The sequence below is a fragment of the Strix aluco genome, chromosome 3 (genome assembly GCF_031877795.1).
Source record: "Strix aluco isolate bStrAlu1 chromosome 3, bStrAlu1.hap1, whole genome shotgun sequence".
NCBI classification, from domain to species: Eukaryota; Metazoa; Chordata; class Aves; order Strigiformes; family Strigidae; genus Strix; species Strix aluco.
The window spans coordinates 115,403,161-115,426,360 of NC_133933.1; the positions used below are offsets into that span (position 1 = coordinate 115,403,161).

Sequence of the window (23,200 nt, forward strand, 5' to 3'; positions counted from 1 at the left end):
CTATTGAATAAGAAACATTAAATACACAATCCAGAACAAAAAGATGAATGAAGAACAGGAGGAAAATACTGAAAAAGCATTTTAAAAACATGAGTTCATCAACAATAAATATCACAGTTAAAAATGCACACCACTTTTTGTTTATGACATGAGGTGTGACGTGAGCAAAATGAATGCAGAGATCCCATTTTGACTAATACAGCTTTTAAAAACATAGAAATCACAGAAAGTAAGAAACACCAAGATTAGTAAGTGTATTTTGAATTACACTGAAACATCCTAGAAAAACATCCTTTGTTAGAAAGTTGTAATTGTAAATAAGATGCTATTTCCACTGTGGAAAATATTGACTCTTCATATACTTCATTTGGTTTCCTATGTCATTTCAGAAAGTTAAAAAGCTCAAAGTAAATAAGGGGAAAGGGGAAGAAAACTAGGCGCAGAGAGAATGCAGTACAGAGAAAAAATATTAATAGCCTCGAATTTGTTTTTAAACTTAAAAAAAAAATTAAGATGACACATGGGAGGTGCAATTATACTGCAGCAAAAGAGGGCTGAACCTGGTCTGACACAAGACCACCCCCAGCAAGGTGTAGTTCAGCAGTCCTGTTTGCAGCAGGACCTAAAAGGTAGATTCACTGCTGCAGTAAACCCACAGGACAACAGACAGCACACTTAAAGATTGTCTTGACATTGTATAAATGAACAAAACAACCTACAGATAGCTGACCATGATAAAGTTTAAATCCTTTCATTACAGAAACAGAGATAGGATACACTACATGGACCAACAGATGTTGCAGAAAGTAGTAATTCCCACATGACGCTTTTCATTGGTGGATTTGAACCTACAGAAAAAGCTAAATCAAATTTTACCTTCCAGTTTCTTGAGCAGGAAAGATTTTCCACTTCCCCACTGTGCATATAAGCCTACACAGATAGGTGGCTGCATGGTTGGTTCACTCAGAATATCAGCCAAAGCACTGCTGTACAGGTCATAACCCAGCATGTCACCATCAGACTCCGTGGGAGACAAATGTCCTGTAATATGAATACCATGTTACGGGACTTTGCTTTAAGAAATCTTTTCAATATGACAATTTGCATACATAAAATCAGATAGGTTCACCTATATTTGTATACATATTCCTCCCATATAATAGTTGTTATTACTGGCACATTCTTGTTCAAAGGTAAATCATCCACATAAATGTTAGGTAATTATCAAAACTATTAGAGCTTACCACAAAAGACTCAAAATCCAAAATCAGAGCAAGTCAGAGAAAATAAGTCCTACATAAGCAAGATCTAAGTAAAAACAAATGGTCAACAAAAGTTGCATAGTATCCAATGTCAAAGTGTAAAGGTAAAAGGTATGTTTAACCTTTACCAGTATTTTAGAATGATGAATTTTTTAAAGTTTTTCCATTAGTCGCAACATTAAAACAACTGAACAGTTACCACTTTTTCACTGCAGAATTGAATAAAATGGATTCTCAATATACAACTGATGATAAAACATAGAAGATTGTTCAATTAAACATTCATCTCAAAAAAAGCTCAGTTTTCATCAGTCTATGTTTAGATTTGAGGAAAATATAATTACTTATACTTACTTGCTCCAAATATCTGTGTTAAAATACTCTTCTGGTGGCTGCAGTCAATATTGTAAGGTGTTTCTCCTGTTTTGTTTGGTCTATAAAGCAATCTACCATCTTTTGGATTTCTTAAGAGTAACTCAGCAAGTTTACGGCTTCTTCCACGGATGGCAATATGAAGAGGAGTATCTCCTTTCTGCAATTAAGTGAAAAAACTAGTAATATCTAACATGAATTCTGAAGATTATTAACAGACCATATGTTCCACATTGTTTCAGATGCACTATTTACTTGAAATACACCTTAAGGTATTCTCAACAGCATTAACACCTTACAGCAAGTGTTTTTTCCCCAAGAAAATCATTACAAAAGTTTCACAAAAGACATGTGAAAAGGCAGGTCTTACAATGCTAAATCTGAGGCACTATCTTCTTTCTTAAACGTTTAGATTAAGGTTCATGAAAACTGTAGTCGCTATTTAGAAACAAGTGTCTACTAGCAAATTCAGGGACTTGTTTGGAACAAGAGATACTCCTTGCTAGAATTATTTCAATATCTGCTCCTACTTCTCCAGCTTTCCGGTAAGTTTCCTTATTATGTCAATTTAGCATTATTACTTATTTGCACTACATATGATACTAAAAGGTTAAAAAAAGTATCAAATAAATATTCCTGTATTTAAAGGGTTTACTATCAAAATAGCTAATGCATACAAGAACAGCAACAAACCATTGTGCTTGTCCTTGGCACTACTTACATTTAATGGCTATTAATCAAAAACAAACATCAATGACAAATAACAACCATTCTCTATAGTCTTTTTAAAGTGTATTAAGAATCAGTATTCTTATCTGTGAAATTCTTATTTCTGACCTGGAAATTTTTATTTTCGTATTACTGAAAGCACTCTAATACAAACAAAAAAATGAAATATTAATAGTAGGAATAAGATTACATTTAAATATTTTGATCTACTTAATTATTAAGCATATGGAAAATTAAGCACTGAAATATTCTGGTCTATTTAATTATTTAGCCTATGGAAAGCTCTCTCACTGTTTTAGCCTTGACAGGGCTCTACAAAATTCTGCTGCAAAACTAAAATGATTAAATATACTAAAGAAAACAAACAAATACTCTTTACCTTGTCTACAGCAGAGACCTTAGCTCCTTTGTCCAGAAGAAGCTCTACTATTTCAATATTTCTCATCTTGGTTGCCTTGATAAGTGGTGTTTCTCCATCCTAACAGGGAAAAGTAGGCATAATAAAAAAATCTTCCCAGTATACTCAAAACCAAGCAAAAACTAGTGATAGTGTAACAAATTAAATCCCAAACTTACAAGAGAATTTTAATTTCTGTGCAAGTAACAATACTTCAGTGCATAGGTTCTCTAACAAGCATCACTGACCCTTTATTCTAGATTGATTAGTATCGCAGAACAAAATACAAGTGCAAAATACATTTCTGTTAACAGTGTGAGAGAAAGAAAAGGCTCAGATATAAACCAAGGTATTTGAAAAGAGACTCAGGAAGGAGGTAATTCACTGCTTTTTAAGCTCAGCAGTATGAGAAGACTCTTCCCTCACTTCCCAGCACGTGCTCTCTACTCCTTATGGCTGCTCGAGTCAATGTTGCACATTCCCTACTAAATTTCAGTAGCAGGTGATGCTTATCAACAAAGGGGACATTATAATTTCTGAAAATAAATTCTGTATTTCAGAAAAAAAGAAAAAGAAGTTTGAGGGGTCTTTTAGTGGGTTTTTTGGTGGGGTTTGTTGTTTTGTTGTGTTTGCTGTTGTTGGATTTTGGGGTGGGGGGTTTTGTTTCTATGGAAAAACTGAATTTGGTATTCTGATCTTAATGTCACATACAGATGTTAAACAAAGCAAATTATGTCCTCAACTAAAATTCTAATACAGTTACCTTTGTACACGTTTCTGTATCAGGGTTGCACTGCAAGATATCCCTCACCATTGTAGCATTTCCTTTCTCAACTGCCCAGTATAAAGCAGTTTTATTATCCTGAAAAAAAAAGTATTAAATGTTAACAGTACTTTCATTCAGTTGGATTAATTTGAAAAACTGTACATAAAATACAACTGCAATATTGAAAAGAACACATAACACAGCAAATTTTAGCACCACTCAGGGCAAAAGGAAGTGCTACCAAATTTAATCTGCACAACAATAGAACTTGGGAGGGGTGGAAATCTGGCCATATAATACAAATCTATTTTAAAAACCTGTGCAAAATACATTAATAGCTGTAACAATACAAGCAGATTCAACCTGTCTTGGAACAGTTTCCAAAACTATATAAGGGTATTCAGTTATAACTCAAATATATATTTTTTTTCTAATGAAATAAAACAACTGTTGCCTTTTTAACCCCTATTATGCAATAGTCATGTTTCTCTGACGCTTTAAAAAAAAATTTAAAAATTCTCTCCTATTAGAACATGGAGGTACTAAACACTTCCAGGCCTTTAAAAAGACTTCCATTTTCTTCTCAACTTTACAGCGTAGCCTAATAAAAATGTACTAGGGACCTGGTTGGCTGCTTTAAAAACAGGCCATGCAAGCTGGAAAGCTGTAAAAGTAGATGGACATGAAAGTCAACACTAAATACTAGAATGCAGACCAGCCATACATTCTGTCACTGAACCAGGGGGAATGGTTGATAGCTGCAGATATGCTTGTGTCACCTTTCATTTTTTCCACAATGTGTGCTAACCCACGAAGTCTCCATGCCTGCAATCTTTTTGTAACCTTCTGACTGTACCACAACTCTTTCTGTTTGATGCGCACTTGTGTAGAGACATTTAAGAAAAGCCTCTGAACACACATTTGCCTCTAAGCAGGAATGTCAAAGTACTCCTTGCAACCTTCTCCCTTGCTTGCTTCTTTCATTTGTAGCTCTTTCTCTCCCACTCGTGGGCTTCACAGCAAACTCAGTTTAAAGCCTTTCTTGACAGTTTAACAATCCTGGTCACTAAGATTTCTTTCTTCTCTGGTCACCTGGGCTTCATGTCCTCTGTCCTTCAGTCAGGTGGCTTCCAACAAGACACCAGCCTGAGGAAGCTGACTCCTCGCTAGCAACATCAGCTGCACAGGCAGGCACTGGTCTGCTGGATGATCCCAGCTGGGCCCTTCCCCCTTACCAGAAGGGCTGAGGAAAACACCACTTGGAGCCCTTTAGTCACGTTTCGTCTGCTCAAGGTCTCCCCTGACTAGTGTCCTTACGAATGAATGAGCAGCAATGAACGCAGTTACTGGAAGGCTGGACAAGGCTCTGCAATCTTTCTGGAACATCACAGATCTGGGCAGACAGCAAATCTCTGTAGAACACGTCAGTCTGGCAGACAGGTACTGCAGTGCTGAGCAGCAGGGGAATTGCTAAACACTAGTGTTCATCATCGATTTTGATACCACTGGTCCTAACCTGAAGATCTGAATCACACAGCCAGAATCTTCCTCTGATGGTCTCACTCCTGCTGTGTCAACAAGGCCACAAATTATTCTCTAGATCAACCACTCAAATGGCTAAACAGACACCTTCACACTGCCAGAAGTCACAAGCTTCCCCACTCCCAAGGAGGTTAGGTCCTCTTGCTGTTTATGTATTGCCTTGGTCATATCAAGACATTGAAAAGTTCCAGATTTTTAGACTCATGTCAGCAAGAAGCTGGCACATTAGAGGAAGAGATCCAACCACTACTTTTTTTCCAAACTAAAAGTTTCTTGGCTTCTCAAAGAGGCTCTGTATCAATAGCAGGCACTGAATCTTTGCAGCTCTCAGTGACTAGTTCTGTGTTCAAACTTGGCAGAACATACGTGCCTGTGAGCAGAGCGATTTGAACAGCTCCAAGCAAAAGAAAGTAAATTGAATGTAACAAAAACAAGTACCATGTTGAGCAAGAGTGCTTTCAGTAGAAGAATAAAAACAATACCTTAATCAAAGGAAAAAAAAAAGGGGTAGGTAGAAAACATGGAAGTCCCCGACAACACTGCTTAATGTGAGAAAGGAAGTTAGTGAAGCAGACAAGAACCAACCAAAAGCATAGTGACAGAACTGCACTGACAACAGATGATCTAAGGTGTATCGTATTTTAATACATTGATATTAAATTTAAAATATTAAATATTAAAATACAAATATTAAGGGTTTTTTAAAGTATTTCATTAATCTGTTCAGTAGTGCAGATGAAATAAGTTCAATTTATGTATTTTGCTTTTCAATTGTTATACAAATTTAACTGAAACAATGTCACTTAACAAGTCATTACAATTACGTATGTCTTGTATCTTAAAAACTTCACAGCAATATGATGTATTTTTAATGTTTGATGGGAATCTTGAGTTTCCTACAGAGTAAACTGAGAAAGTTTTTAAAGCCCTGTTTTTAGAAACACAGTGTAATTCTTTGGTATTCAAATTCACATCCTATTTAAGAATTACTCTTAACATTTAGACCGTTGTACTTACCTGACCTCTGATATCTATATCAGCATATTTATGGAGCAGGGCCCTCACAATTTCAACATGACCTCCTCTAACAGCCCCAATCAGCACTGTATCTCCACTCTAAAAAAATTATGAAAGAATACTGAAGATTAATTAATACTATTTAGCAAAAAGAAATGCAACACAGAATAAATTGTAGCCTCAAAATATACATTATGCTTATTTACATCAAGAAATCTGCACTCATTTTAAAGATACAAAAAGTAGCTCTATCTCTGCAAAAAAACAGGTATATAGAAGAAAAAAACTGCAGGCTCCATTTTTTATATTTTTTGCAAAGATATGAAATATTATATATTTATGACAAAACAAACACCCCAAAAATAGGTCCAGCTTAAACCACTATCCTAAAAAATAACAGCACAAATTAGTAATGAATATGAAAAAATCCAGCTGTTCTCTATGTTCGTAGGAAGACCAATCACTCACAGTAATAACCTCTTTACAATCAGACAAGTAATTACTCACAGTAATAACCTCTTTACAATCAGACAAGAATGTTGGCTGTCTCCTTTAGATGTTACACAGCTGACAAAAGCTCTTCAAGAATTTTAACCCAATTTTTTTGTGCAGATTTGACTGCTATTCTGTTTACATACACTATGCTGTTATAAAGAAAAGAAGCAAAAGACTGATTTTATAGCAAATTGATCAAAAGAAAAAATATTTTGCTGGGTAAATGGACTTGCATACATGTAAAACAAAGTTACAATTCTGAGGGATTTATTTGATTATTTATATAAGTGCCTTGGATTGTCTGCAGTGTCCTCTTGATAGTCAGGTTTTGGTGTCAGAAACAGGCCAAGCACCGCACCCCTGAGGCTATAGGTGGTTAGGTACCTAAACTTAGGTGCCTCTGTCAAGATCGGTGTTTTAGTTCAGAACAGTAATAGAGTTTTGAGGCTGAATTCCCAATCCTTAAATTGAATTGCTTGGGGTTGCAGAGAAGAGAGGAAAACCTCCTATTACTTGCCTCATAATTTTAAAAGGATTTTTGGATGCACTTTCCTATATTTCAAATGTCAGCTTAGTGCATCTCTTAGATGATTACGTACTGAGCTGCGGTGTCACATGAGACAACAAATGATCTCAGGCACATATCAAAGCAGAACTTTAAATATTTAAGAAAATACTTTGCAATCTCCCTTCCTACCTCTTCTGTCACAAAATTCTACAACTGTCTGCATTCCTGTGCTTTTAGGACGGACAAATTACAGCTTTCACTATCACTGACTGTATTCCAAAAATACATCAAACAACGAGCAGTCAGTTTCAAACACTAGAGCAGGTTCTGATATGGAAAATTTCTTGGTTTGCAGCCAGCTATGCAATGACTGTGACTGATAAGGGCTCTACTACTACTGAGCTTTCTAACTGAATTCCCAACCTGTGATTTAGCTATACTTTTATTATTTATACTTTTAGCTACACTTATATTTATTTTTCCTGTTTCATCATTAAAAAAAAAAAAAAAATCACACTCTGGGCACTGCCCACACTGCATGCTTCTACTGAACAATGCAATCACTGCTCAAGTACACAGCGCACCTTTCAACAGTTACATTTACATGTCTTAACCCAGAGCTGACGTCTTCCTCTAATATATGTAAGTTTCCTAGTAAAAAAGCTTCACTGTAAAAGATAAAGGTAGACACTGAATGAACTGTATTCTTTTTCATCATCTCCATTGTTACACAATTTTAACAGCACTACCATGTGTATTAATACACAAAAACCCCACCCCAAATGTGCAAGTTAGTTCAGTATTAGTCTTATGTTACAGATATGACAAATATACAACTATAAATCATTTCCACGCCCTATGAAAACTCACACTTCAAGAATGTCAAAAAAAAGAGTAGTTTCTGTAGTTTACCCTTTACCTTCACACAGCAACATTTGCCACAACATACTTGTAAAATAGCAATACATAAAAATACCCCTAGGTGGCAGAAAAATTAGAAAGCCAGAAGAATCATGTACCCACAAATTTGCGTACACTGGTATTTAAATATATATTATTACTATTACATATATATAAAACCACAATTATGATGAAAATTTACTCACTCTATCAGGAATGTTCACATAAGTTCCAGCATCAAGAAGATCCTGCACAATTTCAGTATGTCCCTCCTTTGATGCAATCATCAAAGCCGTATTTCCATCTTTATCTGTTAAGTTCACATTTGGGTTCCTTTTCAGTATTTCTTTTACTGAGTCAGTATAGCCACCCTTCACTGCTACAATAAGTGCAGTCATAGAATTCTATAAACAAAACCAACAGATTTTATTGTACAGTGGATATAGGAATCATCATTGTATCAGCAGTTTAAATCGGCGAGAACACTCACTGACATTTACTTTCTTAACCATCCAGATTTTACTTCAGTTTTATGTTTTAAAGTGCACTTGCTATGCTATTTTTAAAAGAGAAATAAACTAAGTACTATAGTAGAGAACACTTCAAATGCAAACAGTAAAGCTCAGACCAGTTTATTCTGACTCCTGAATGTCACACGCTCGGTAAAACAATTTTCTTGTCATATGGGAACACAGTATTATCAGAGCACCCAGGCCTGCCAATACCACTCACAAAGAGGTTTTCTGACGAACTTCAGAAATAATCATATGAATACCAGAAGCTGTCCTAATTTTCCACTTCACTTCTACTGATTTTTTTAATTTTGACAAGCATTTTAAGTATCTTATACAACAAAAAATTAAAATCTGTTTTATTTAAAAACAATATGCAACTGAAAACTTCTAAAAAATTTCCAACTTCTGAAAAGGCACAACAGCCATTATGATTTTCAAAAGATGCTTTGTGTTTGATTTACTTTTCAAATAGCACTACAGAATAAGTTGTTTGACATATCAGGCTTGGGTACAGAATGAATTTTAATAGTGTTAAATAGTGTCATCCTTCAGAGGACAATAACCTAAATTAATTTACGTTCATTAAAATTTACACTTTACATAACAGCGTGTCAACTGTCAATACGACTTCCTAGTTACGTAGTATTTTTATTAAAAGGCACAAAGAACTTGAAATAACCCTCACAAGTAGTTTGCAAATATCTGGAATATACTTCAACATCAACATTTCATCTTGTTTCATGTATTCCTTGGTATTTGTATTATAAAATAAAACAGGACATGCAGGTGCAGGTACCCATACCCTACCACCAGAAAACGAAGAGTTACTTACAGCTCCTTCTTGATCAACATCAGCTCCCATCTGCAGCAAGTATTTCACACACTCCAAATGACCTTTTCTCGCTGCCCAAACCAGTGGGGTGGTTCCATACTGAAAAAATATTTATAACATTTTATCATATTTAGTATCCTCTATAATGGCGTATTCATCCTACACTTTATTGTGTTAGCTTTTACAAAGATATAATTTGGTGTTGTGAATTATCACAAGCATTTGAAAAGCCACTTTAACTTTTTCGTTGTAGGTGATAGCCGTAAGAATTATTTTTCTATTCAATCTGGGATAGCAAGGTTTCCAATAGCTTAGAGATATGCTCCACTGAAATATATGTTCACAAACATTTTCAGCATACTATGGAAAAACCTCCTGCAAATATGAAGACTTACTCTAGCACACTAATTCTAATCTCATGGGCAAAATATAACAGTGGGTGTTTTTCCAATCAAAAACTTACAGATTTTTATTTTTTTAATAAAACTTATTTTTACAAGAAATTTATCAAGCATTAAAGAAATTAAATATTACATAAATAAAACTTACCTTGTCAGAGCAGTTCACTTTAGCTCCATGTTGCAGTAAGAGATGTACTATATCTGAGTGGCCCCGTCCCGCTGCCCAAATAATTGGATAAACACTGTATTGCTTAAAATTTAAAAAAAGAACAAAAACCAACACTGTATGAAATAAAACCATAGTCTTAATTATTTTTCATTAACAGTATTGATCACAACACTCCAAGAGACTATAAACCCATAGAAGGAATATACAGAAATAAACCTACCTACATATCAATAACTGTTGCCTAGTACATTGTCTAGATGATTTCTAGGAATATGTCTACTGTTTTGCATCAATTTTGTTTTATAACTCCTTAACCAAGGTTTAAAAATTCACATCCTCATCTTAATATAAACATTTGTAATGGAAGAGAGAAGCAACAGACAGCTATGCAATATCCTGAAGTGCTCAGGACTGTGGATCAGTCATACTATGCACGCAGAAGCTGCAGATGCAAACCAGATGAAACGAACAATCAGAAAGGTAAGTCACTACTCTTCTTCCTTGATTGTTCACTGTTGCCTCAAACACCAGAGAGCTGACAGTATAAACAAATTGTGCATTCAAGTTTCAACATGCCTTCTCTTTTATAGAAAATGCTTATAAAATTAAATCTCAAAAATCTTAGTTTTTTAATTCTCTCACACATGTATGGTACCTATTTATAGGATCTAACTCATTTGGTAAATATTATGAAACAATTAAAACAAATTATTGCCTCTAAATTGCACATTAGTTACTCCATTAACTTCTACAGATGCAAAGAAATTACAATTGTTATACAAGCAGCATTAGATACACTACTTTTCTATTATCTCCTCTCTTGCTAATTTGAATCTTATTAAGAGCTATACACCCATTTAACACAAAAATTTAAAATCAATCAAAAACCGGCAGCTGCCATACAGATTATTAATAAAGTATAGAGATTAATGTTATATTGCAAAAAAATGCAAAACGTTTAATCAAGATGACTGTACAATTCAGGACTTTAAACATTTGGGAGGAGGGGGGTTTAAGACTAAAACTTACCATTCCTGTGATGTTTGGATTTGCTCCTTTCTCAAGCAGCAGTTTAGCTACTTCGGTTCGGCCTTTATATGATGCCCACATCAGAGCAGTCCATCCTCCCTGGCAAGCAGAATTCAAAGAACTGTAAAAACTGAAAAATACTCTTTAGAAACCTAATTAGTGATTTTATTTCATTTTGTACTTTTCCTAAGACAGTTTTGAAAGTCCAAAACATAGTAAGGATTGACTACACAACCTCATAATCCTACTTATATAGGATAAATAAGCACATGTATGAAAGTACTAATTTCCTCCTGTATGCAAAACTTGGGAGAATATAGTGTCCTCAATGTTCCCAAATTTGCTGTAAACACTCAGACTTCAAGTACATACAAAGCTGATCACTGAATAAACAAACAAAAAAGAAAGCACTATCCTAAAACAAAAGTCTAGAATCCAAATAAATTAACACGGAGGGCTTACTTTTCATTTGTGTAACAGACATGTAAAAATAAAGTAACAAGTGTCCTCTTAAGGGAGTAATATGAGCAATAAATTTCAAACGGCACTGATGAGCAATAAATTTCAAACGGCACTGGTGCGTTCATTTAAGTTTGTAAACTAGAAGACAATGAGGTTTCACTACCTAAGGCATTTGACAGGTCAGGTAACCAAAATTAATTTTAAAATAACAGTGTGCGTCTGATAACTGTAAGGTCAATTTTTATTTGTTTCTTTATAATATACTTTAGGAGAGGTAAAAGATCCCTCTCAGACTGACACAGACCTAGAAATCAACCACTGGCAACATGGATGTGCTTAACACTACACTTATGAAAAAGCTAGATTAACAGGACACGGCAAGATGCCTCAGCCTTCAGACAGAGTGGAACTTCAATTAAAGGAAGCACTTAAACTCTCCCCTAGTGGTTTCCCATACACTAACTTAAGCAGAACAAAATAAAGTCCTTGCAGGTACCCAATTCCCTCTTCAGTCAATGGAGACAAGTCTATAGGTCTTCAGAGGCATCTGATCATCTAATCATGGAAGCAGCTTCTGCAATTCTTTAGGTGGACTGGACTACAGTGCCCACTTTGCCATACAAAAAATTTGGCAAGATGAATAAAAACAAATTACAGGATATCAAGGACAAGGACTGCTATATGAATAATCATGGTTGTCCAGAGAAAAAGTAAACATGGACAGGTATCTTATGGGAAAATTTAATATTTATTTTACCAGAATATTTTTAAAAGCCACCAACACCAAAAAATCCCAACAAATCAACCTTCTCCCCAAAAAAACCCCACCCACACAAAACACACCCAAAAATCAAACTATTCTTCAGTTTAGCTTTTTTCCAAAGCAAATTAAGAGGGAAAAAAACAGTCCTATAAAATAAGTTGCATTTATTAACACTAAAGCAACTATTTCACAGCTGTAAAAACAGTATTTAAACATATGTTCTTTTCCATTTTAACAACACTTACAATTTAAGAATAAAAGATCTTTGAGTTGTTTTACAGAACTGAAAATCTCCAACTTCAGAGTTACTGTTCCTCTTACTAGAAACTATTTTATTTTTACACTAGGACAACACATACCAAATCCCGATGCTCCAAACTGACATTATAATTGAGTAGTTCTGCTACAATAGCTGCATGTCCTTCTTTGGCTGCTGAAATAAGAGCTGTCCAGTTATCCTAAAAAAAAATATTTGAAAGTAATATTCAATATTTCAATACAATTACCTTGTTTTTTAAGTGTTTCACCAACAGGAAATCCACAACCTCTTAAAAAAGCTGTCCTTAAAAAAAAAGTAATAAACTCATACACTACCTGACAGTTATACACATGAAAATACAGACCAACAACTACTCCAAATCTCCCCTCCAATTATCTCCTCTCCTACCCAATATCCATCACTCTCCACTTCTCAGTTCACTGCAGGTCAACTTCTTAAGCATTTTATTGAAGAAGCAACACCTACAAATGATTAGAAAATGAGGTCAAGACATTAAGAACTGCTAGGTGGGAACAAGATTGCAACCAAGACCACAGAAAATGGTGGTGGTCCATCTCCACATACAGTGGGTGACAGCACCCAAGGGGCTAACGTGCAATGGAATTTGGACCACAGCTTCTTAGATTTATGATCATTTCAGAAGATACATTTCCTCTTGCATTACACTTATCTTCCATCCACTGCTCAAACCACATCAAGGTGTGGATTACTGTTTTATGTGCTACACACATAGAAATATAGCAACAGTTTATATGGTAACTGTTCTTCCTATAAGTACAGGAACTTTTAACATTTATAGCAAATGTAATTAAATGTCTCCAAAAATACACTTTTTTTTCTTTTTAAATGACAGGTTTCATAACAGACCTTTCCTGGGTATCTACACTGCTACAATTAAGATAAGTGCAGACAAAAAAAACCCCACAAGCAACATCCTTTTCCTCTTTATCGGAACATCACAGAATAACAGAACAGTTTGGGTTGGAAGGGACCTTAAAGATCGATCATCTAGTTCCAACCCGCCTCCCATGGGCAGGAACACCTTCTACTAGATCAGGTTGCTCAAAGCCCCGTCCAACCTGGCCTTGAACACTTCCAGGGAGGGGGCAGCCACAGCTTCTCTGGGCAACCTGTTCCAAAGCCTCACCACCCTCACAGTAAAGAATTTCATCCTTATAGCTAATCTAAATCTGGCCTCTTTCAGTTTAAAGCCATTACCCATCATCCTATCACTACATTCCCCATCTTCCCATCATCCTATCACTACACTCCCCATCTTTCCTGTAGCCCCCTTTAAGTACTGGAAGGCTGCTATAAGGTCTCCCTGGAGCCTTCCCTTCTCCAGGATGAACAACCCCAACTCTCTCAGCCTGTCCTCATAAGGGAGGTGCTCCAGCCCCCTGATCATCTTCGTGGCCTGCTCTGAACCCACGCAAGCAGGTCCATGTCCTTCTTATGTTGGGGGCCCCAGAGCTGAACACAGTACTCCAGGTGGGGTCTCACAAGAGCAGAGGGGGAGAATCCCCTCCCTCGACCTGGTCACACTTCTCTTGATGAAGCCCAGGATATGGTTGGCTTTCTGGGCTGTGAGCACATATTGCTGGCTCATATTCAGTTTTCCACCCACCAATGCCCCAAGTCCTTCTCCGCAGGGCTGCTCTTAATCCACTCCTTACCCAGTCTGTATTTGTGCTTGGGATTGTCCCAGCCCATGTGCAGGACCTTGCACTTGGCCTTGTTGAACTTCATGAGGTTTGCACAGCCCCACCTCTCCAGCCTGTCCAGGTCCCTCTGGATGGCACATCCCTTCCCTCCAGCATGTCAACCGCACCACACAGCTTGGTGTCCTTGGCAAACTTGCTGAGGGTGCACTCAATCCCACTGTCCATGTCACCAAAGAAGATATTAAACAGCACCGGTCCCAACACCAACCCCTGAGGAACGGCACTCATCACTGCTCTCCACTTGGACATTGAATCATTGACCACAACTCTTTTAACGCGACCATCCAGCCAATTACTTATCCACTGAGTGGTCAATCCATCAAATCCATGTCTCTCCAAATTAGAGACAAGGATGTCATGTGGGACAGTGTCAGATGCTTTGCCCAAGTCCAGGCAGATGACGTTAGTTGCTCCTCCCTTATCCACCAACGCTGTAACCCCGTTGCAGATGGTCACCAAATTTGTCAGGCACAAGCTGCCCTCAGGGAAGCCATGCTGGCTGTCACCAATCACCTCCTTATTTTCCATGTGCCCTAGCATTGTTTCCAGGAGGATACACCCCAATAAGGTCACTTATTGGGCACAGAGGTGAGACTGACTGGCCTGTAGTTCCCTGAGTCTTCCTTTTTTCCCTTTTTAAAAATGGGGGTTATGTTTCCCCTCTTCCAATCAGCAGGAACTTCAGCAGACTGCCACAACTTCTAAAATATAATTGATAGTGGCTTAGCAACTTCATCTGCCAGTTCTGGTAGGATCCACGGATGCATCTCATCAGGTCCCATGGACGTGTGCACCTTCAGGTTCCTTAGATGGTCTTGAACCTGATCTTCTCCTACAGTGGGCAGTTCTTCATTCTCCCAGTCCTGCCTTTGCCTTCTGCGACCTGGGCATGTGGCTTGAGCCCCTCCTGGTGAAGACTGAGGCAAAAAAGTCATTGAGTACCTCAGCCTTCTCCATGTCCTGGGTAACCAGGTCTCCCATTTTCTTCCAGAGAGGGCCCACATTTTCCCTAGTCTTCCTTTTATCACCAATGTACCTATAGAAGCTTTTCTTCTTGTCTTTGACATCCCTGGCCAGATTTAATTCTATCAGGGCTTTGGCTTTCCTAACCTGATCCCTGGCTGCTCAGACAATTTCCCTGTATTCCTCTCAGGCTCCTTGTCCTTGCTTCCAACCCTTGCAGGCTTCCTTTTTGTGATTGAGCTTGTCCAGGAGCTTCTTGTTCATCCACACAGGCCTCCTGGCACTTTTGCCTGACTTCCTCTTTGTCGGGAAGCATCGGTCCTGATCTTGGAGGAGGTGATCCTTAAATATTAACCAGGTTTCTTGGGCCCCTCTTCCCTCCAGGGCTTTAGCCCATGATACTCTACCACGCAGATCCCTGAAGAGGCCAAAGTCTGCTCTCCTGAAGTCCAGGGTAGCGAGCTTGCTGTGCACCCTCTTCACTGCCCTAAGGATCCTGAACTCCACCATTTCATAGTCACTGCAGCCAAGGCTGCCCTTGAGCTTCACAATCCCCATCAGCCCCTCCTTGCTTGTGAGAACAAGGTCCAGCATAACACCTCTCCTCGTTGGCTCCTCTATCACTTGGAGAAGGAAGTTATCATCAACGTATTCCAGGAACCTCCTGGATTACTTGTGCCTTATTGTGTTGTCCCTCCAACAGATATCGGGGTGGTTGAAGTCCCCCATGAGGACCAGGGCTTGTGAACATGAGGCTGCTCCTCTCTTGTCTATAGAGGGCCTCATCTGCTCAGTCTTCCTGGTTGGGTGGCCTGTAGCAGACCCCCATTATAACATCGCCTGTCCCTGCCCTCCCTTTAATCCTGACCCATAAGCTTTCGATGGGCTCCTCATCCATCCCCAGGCAGAGCTCCATGCACCCCAGCTGGTCATTGACATAGAGGGTGACACCCCCTCCTCGTCTCCCTTGCCTGTCCATCCTGAAGAGACTGTATCCTTCCATTCCAACACTCCAGCCACAGGAGCCATCCCACCACATCTCTGTGACACCAATAAGATCGTAGCCCTGCAGGCGTGTGCACGTCTCTAACCCCTCTTGTTTATTCCCCATGCTATGTGTGTTTGCACAGAGGCATTTAAGTTGGGCCCCCGATGAAGCCAACTGACTGGCTGGAATTCCTTTGTGCTGCTCTTCAGGTGCTCTCCTGCTGACCTGTGACCCCTCAACAGGCTCTGGGCATTTATTGCTGGCACTGGCATCAAGCTGGCAGGAGTAGGATGGAGTCAGGTTCCTCTCCCGCTGCCAATGTACAGAGCTTTCAAAACTTTTTTAACACCACCTCTGTCCTATTCACCCTTTCTGGGCATCCTTCACCTAGAATTAACCTCTTCTGCAAAGGCAGGAAGACAATTCATAAATCGAAACCCTTCTCTGTCACTGTTCTGGCTTTCACCTGAAATAATCCTTTAACCTAAACTCTCCCTCACTATTTATTGAAAAACACCAAAATGAAGCAAAAAAAAAATATTCCAACATACCACACATCACTGAGATGAGCAAAATCACTTGGACCTCATTTCTGATGCTGTATTTCCCTGTTCCACCTATCTTTTTATGTCAGCTACTGCCAATATTATTATTATAGCTTCCTAGTACTAATTTCCCAGAAGAAACAGCAGCAGCACTCAACAGAGACCCTCAGACATTTAAAACATGTTAAATATCCCTATTTTTTATGAGGAATCGAATAAGAGGAATACACAGCCAAGCAGTTTTGGATAAAATTTCTCATATGTCATAATCTTCCACCTTTTTATTTCCCCTCCCCTCAACACTGACCTAAATTCCTTTTGCATGCCTGCCTCTTGAAATTTCTTCTTCCTCTACTGTTAGGTACCATCACACAAAGCACTAATACTTACTGCATCTTCCAAGTTGCAATTAGCTCCCTTCTTGAGAAGCTCCTGGACAATTTCTAAATTGCCTTGCTCAGCAGCCAACATGAGCGGAGTCTGACCATTCTGAAATCAAAATTATAAGAAAAGTGATGCATTGGAAAGTGATGCAAATGATGCACATATATCAATAATTTAAGGCCAAAAACTACAGAGTAACGTTAAGTCATTTCCAGTTTTTAACTGCCAATGAGCAGCAGTGACTGGTTTTCAAACCATCAGCAAACTTGCAATAAAAATGGAGAACATGATATTAAACCCCACCCCATAAGAGAGAAAACCCAAACCAAATTAAAAAAAAATCAGACGTTAAAAATGGCTAAAAAGAGTTACATTGTTAAATTTCTTTCTAAATAATTTGCCCACTGAAGACACCTCTAATACAGCCTGTTAAATCTTTACATCTTGAAATAATTTCTAAACAATGTGACTGAGTTAACAAATAAATACATCTAGCCTAGGAACCACAACAGTCATTAACACATGCACACTGATTCAGAGCAGCAGTAAGATTTCTTGCTGAAGTCTTGGAAAAAAGTAGTCAAGTTATAGGCCACACTTTCATCTGACAGTATACCAAATACAGACATCACTCCTGTCCTGTACAACACAGGTTCTTAACAGACAGCCTTATCTCAAGGAAGTTGAAAGATAGAACAGCTTGTTTATTTGCCTTCAAAGAGTTTTAAAAGTCAGTTACAATCAGTCACCCTTCCATCAGCCTACTTCTGTGTCAGCAAACTTCTGAGATACAATGGCTCTGCATGATGAAAAGTAAAACTTACTGAATTTGACAGTAAATTTGTTAATTTCAACAAGCTTAATAAATGAAGAGAATTTTTCCTGACCTCTCTTCTGTCTTGTCCCTGTACCACATAGAAAACTCAAAATTATCTAGTCTCTAAATAATGCAAAAGCTACATGTTAGGAGTTATATACCCACAATTTCCCTGAAAAGAATAAAAATCTATGCAGCATCAGAATACAGTAAGATCATTAATCTTCATTAGTAAAGCAGTTCAGAGTAAGATTAATAAAGATATTTTATGAGTTCTTTTTGCTCTTTATGTATTAAAAAAAATAATCACAGAAATGCACCGATTCTTTCAAAAAAGCTTTCTGGTCACCAACTATTCCTTAAGTAGTGTTCACAGAATCTTCCCCATGACATTACGGCTATCCAACAGTATTACCTGTCACAGGATATAACATAGTATCTAACAGTGCAATTTTTTACAGGGAGAAATTATGCTCTTGTATAGTTATAACAATACAAACTTAGATATTGTATACATTCAAAATGACACTTTTGCTTTTAGGTCCTAAAGTATATTTTGTATCAACAAGCAGTAGTATTTAGGTCTGGTCATAAAAAGAATGCTCAAAGAAATCAAGAGGAAAGAAAATACTACTTTCTAGAAGAGAACAGCTCTTTTTGGAGGAGAAAATAGTCTTAACTTTTGCTCTTTAAGATGAATTCTTTATATGTGAGTTAATTATTTTGGGAATAGACATGCCAAGTGATTTGAGAAATCATGACCTAGCAAGGGTTTAGACATTCCCACAACATCCACACAAACTAATGAACTACGGACTTGATAAATGAACAGTGAGGTGGACTGAAACTGGTTGAACTGCTGGGCTCAGAGGGTTGTGATGGGCAGCACAACATCCAGCTGGAGGCACGTCCCTAGCGCAGTACCATAGGGGTCAATACTAGGGTCCTGTTTAACCCCTTCATTAAGGACCTGGGCACCCTCAGCACCTTCACAGCTGATACAAAACTGGGTGGAGTGGCTGATGCACCAGATGCTTGTGCTGCCACCCAGAGGGACCTTGACAGGCTGGAGAAATGGGCAGACAGGAACCTCACTGTACTGTGTGTCGGTGTCCTGGTTTTGGTATGGGGGGAGCTGCACAGGGTCTCCGTGAAGAGAGGCTGGGACTGCCTGGTGCCAGATTCCAGCTGGCTCCAACCAACGCACCTCAGGACACAGGGTTAGTCAGTCTCCAGAGGTGCCTCCCAAGCAGTGCTTTAGCAATACATACAAAAATCCCTATCTTACCATGAGCATTGTTCTTACCTCCTTCTGAACGGTTACTATTGTTATCACTGTGATTGTCTTCCACAAGCAGGTAACACAAAAGGATAACACAAACCGAGCAAAACTATCTCCGGGCAAGAGGAGGCTGTGGATGGGAAAATGATCTCCTCCTGTAAGACGTGTCATACAGTTGTAGACTGGCTCTGGTATTCTTAGACAGATGTAAAACTTTTTTATAGGGGTACTGAAAACATCCTTCCCTTTTTGCTAGGAGATTCTCAAATATAGGTTCAATGTTTTAGCAAATCATTAACATTTCACCAACACAGAAACAAAAGATAATTATTACACCTGTGACATCCAGATTAATTCTCAAAAGTTGCCCAAGAGTCTAGACACTCCACAACAACTAAATGCTCCTATTTGTCACAAGCACATCAAGTACTGTATATCTGTACATCACAGCTAAGTCTAAGTACTGGTATATCCACATTATAAAGAAGCACACCTGCATCTTTTTAGGGAAATCATTCAGTGGTGTTACCTTACAGATTAGCATTCTCTCACAGTCTGTGAGAGAACAGAAGATTCAGAATTGAAGATGCAGAAGGTACTTGAGTAACAAGAGCAGAAGAGCAGAAAGAAAAGCACATCAAAGGAAGCTGAGGCTGTTAGGATCAAAGTGCATCACACAAGGCAAGCATCTATCATTAGCTGTTAAGTAATCAGTGTATCTGGTATGAGAGAGAATGCATACGGGGTAAAGGACGCACAGAGAAAAGGCAGCAAGACTGAGACTTACTCCACTTAACTGAAACTGCTGGTGTTAATCCAACAAAACCATCCATACACAAACTGACTGGAACATCCCAGTTTTTCTGGGAACTGATCACATTGAGATATAAAGGGTTGGTAACAATGGGGGTGATCCTACCATTGGACAAGACACTGCAGCCTGCGAGGTCCTGGCACTAACAAACCTTGGCTTGCCAGCAATCTTTTTAGGCCTACTCCACTGGCACTCTTGGTTTAGTATTTTGTTTTTACCCAAAAAGAAAAGATGTCTTGGCATATTGAAAACTAGAATCAGAATTTCACTCAATGCCAGTGAATTCCAGTTAAGAGCTGTCCTGGTTTAGCCAGGATAGGGGTAAGTTTCCCCAGCAGTGGGAGGAACCTCTAGCCAGGTTATTCAGATACCATGCTGACATCACGTCTGGGCGCCGAAGTGAGATGGTCGGTTAACACGTGTGTTATGCCATCGCTCTGTTCTCACTGCTGTACTGGTAGATATTTTGCTCTGTTCATTGTTATTACTGTTATTGTTATTGTTGTTGTTTGTTTTGTTGCTGTTGCACTGTTGTATTAAACCTCCCCTTATCTCAGCCTGGGGGCTTTGTATTTCACTCCCTTTGTGGGGGAGGGGCAGCAGCCGCGTGGTCTCAGACCCCGGCAGGGACTAAACCACCACAAAAGCTCACACTTTAACAAAACTATCATTGAACAGCCTCCCCCATGAGTTCAAAACTGATGCAAACCATACATGTCTCCAGAAATTACCCTCCCCAATGCAATATATCAGAAGACTGAAAAAAATCAGGTATCGGAAATGACCTCTGCAAAAAAGGCAGTTACTGAAACCCAGAAGTGCACTTAGTCCCATCAAGAAGAGAAGAAAAATTTAGAAAAGAAGGTGAAGACAGTGACACTATTGATAAAGTCAACACAGACTACCTGTCTGATTTCGGCCATGTTGTTGAGAGGAATTACCAGCAGAGGGAACAGACTATTCCCCTTCTCAGATACACAGCATGCCAGGTGGTGAGGTTCACATGTATGCTCTGAAACTTAAAAATTCTCCCATCTCAAATACCTCAGCATACGTGCATACACAGCATGAAATGAATGTGCCAACAATGAAAGAAAACTGTCTTAAATTGAAAACAGATCTAATAACTACTGTAAGGCTAAATTCTGTACATTGTTTTCACATTTGCATGATGCTTTCTGGTTTTGAGTAATATACACCACTCAACTTCTTTCCAAAAATATTCTTTCCATCTTAAGCAGGTTTAAAAAAAAAAAAAAAATGCAACAAAACATACATTACCAAGACTGACTTTTAAAAAAAAAAAAAAGCAAAGAGATATGAAATGGAAAGCTAGTCTTCGACACTACAAGGTGAGTGAAAAAACTGCCTGGACTGTCAGACTCAATGGGTAACGGTCAACTGTTCACAGTAACGGGTGCCCAGTTGGGAGGGTCTGATTTGGGGCTAACATTGTAGCATCTCCATCAACACCCAGAACCATGAAAGAGAAAGAGATCTCAGAAAGTTTACGGACTGCCCCAAGCTATGAAGAGCAGCTGACACACCAGAGGGCTGGGATGCCGTTTAGAGGAAATTCAACAGGCTGGAGAAATGGGCTGACAACCCCTGCAGTTCAACAAAGGCAAAGGCAGAGACTGGAACAGACCGACGCCATGCAACAGTAGTGGCTAGGGACTGCCTCCCAGGAAGCCATGCTGCAGAAACGGGCGTTCGGCCCCGATGGACAAGAGGGCCACAAGTCAGCAATGCGCCCCTGCAGCGACAAAGGCAAATCAAATCCTGGGCTGCATTAACAAGAGCATAGCTAGCCCTCTACTCAACACTGGTGAGGTTGAATCCAGAACACAACGCCCCATTTTGGGCTCCCAATAGAGAGAATCCCAACAACAGAGAGATCAACAAACTGCAGAGTCCAGCAATGGGGTCACTCAGATGGTTATGAGACTGGAGCACAAAACATGCAAGCAGAAACAGAGCTGGATTTGTTCAATCTGGGAAACAGAAGAATAAGGGGAATTATTATCAGTCTTACACTACCTAGATGGAAGGGGAATCTTAGAAGATAAAGGCAGATTCTTCTCAGACACACACAACAAGACAAGCAGCAACAGTCACAAGATGCAGCAAAGGATATTCCAATAAAACGTAAGAAAAATGTTTTTAAACAGAGAATGGTTAAGCACTGGAACATTGTCCAGAGAGGCTGCAGGTTCTCCATCCTTTAGAGGACTTACAAATTTTACTTGTTACATCCCTGAGCAACCTGATGTAACAATGAAGTTAGTCCTTCAATTAGGAGGCTGAATCCAATGACCCCTCCCAGAGGTCCCTTCTATCCTGATTTTTTCTATTAATCCAATGAATTAATATACTACATAAGTCAACAAGGTTCCAGTTCCACAACACTATTTAGGAAATCAGAACTAAAATAAAAATTGATGATACAAGCTGAATCTCCAGATGAAAGAAAAGTGCAGATGCTTACAAACCAGAAAATCTACCACAGAAGATGAAACAAACTAGTCAAATCATCTAAAACTTATTTGTAAAATACACAGAAAACTTAATAGTGCATCAAGATAACGTGAATTTTAAGCATCGTGCAAAACTATGAAAACAGTCACTAGCAACAGACATTTGCATGAGCCAAATCTCCCAAGAACTCTCAGGAATCTTTAGCACAATATAATGAAACCACAGCACATTCACTTAAAATTGCTGGTGGTGATATGTTCAAATCAGACTAAATCAGATGACAAAGCAGAAGCTAACAATTATTGCACTATTGCAGGATTCCAAATAATCCACATTTAAACTCCCTTCTGTGTATCAAGACTTCCTGTGTAATCCTGGTAAAGTCATTTAATCCTCCCGGTTACATCTAGACTTACTTTTTGAATACCTATCTTTTCATCCAGATGAGCATCCACTCAGAGTAAATTGCAAAATATGCTTCTATTTGGATCGTATAACAAAGTTTCTCTTGCCTGGGAACCAGGATGTGGGGGAAGAATTGTTATCATCCCAGTTTTCACCCCAAAATGGACAGGGCAAGAATGTACATGCAGCTGGATCTGTGAACTATGAAACAATTCCCAGCTGCAGAAATACAGGTATAGTCTCCATTCACAAAGTAAGGATGGAACTGCAGTTTCCAGCTTGGAAGAACACTCAGAAAAATACAATGAAAGATGCTGAGGTGCTGACAGAGACAGGATACTGTGTTTTCACTCTGCAGAGG

At 38.6% G+C, this 23,200-nt stretch overlaps 1 protein-coding gene across 6 annotated transcripts in view; it reads right to left on the reverse strand.

Annotated features, from left to right (window-relative positions):
- Positions 1 to 23,200, reverse strand: part of KIDINS220 (kinase D interacting substrate 220) — an 85,257-nt gene that overhangs the window by 54,272 nt on the left and 7,785 nt on the right. For all 6 annotated transcript variants that reach the window (XM_074820016.1, XM_074820018.1, XM_074820017.1 and 3 more), the window contains 11 exons: positions 17,050 to 17,148; positions 12,519 to 12,617; positions 10,935 to 11,033; positions 9,885 to 9,986; positions 9,336 to 9,434; positions 8,195 to 8,392; positions 6,086 to 6,184; positions 3,524 to 3,622; positions 2,743 to 2,841; positions 1,617 to 1,794; positions 877 to 1,041 (listed from right to left, as the gene is read on the reverse strand). In XM_074820016.1, coding sequence (XP_074676117.1) covers positions 877 to 1,041; positions 1,617 to 1,794; positions 2,743 to 2,841; positions 3,524 to 3,622; positions 6,086 to 6,184; positions 8,195 to 8,392; positions 9,336 to 9,434; positions 9,885 to 9,986; positions 10,935 to 11,033; positions 12,519 to 12,617; positions 17,050 to 17,148 — 1,336 coding nt within the window. The remainder of the gene's footprint in view (positions 1 to 876; positions 1,042 to 1,616; positions 1,795 to 2,742; positions 2,842 to 3,523; positions 3,623 to 6,085; positions 6,185 to 8,194; positions 8,393 to 9,335; positions 9,435 to 9,884; positions 9,987 to 10,934; positions 11,034 to 12,518; positions 12,618 to 17,049; positions 17,149 to 23,200) is intronic.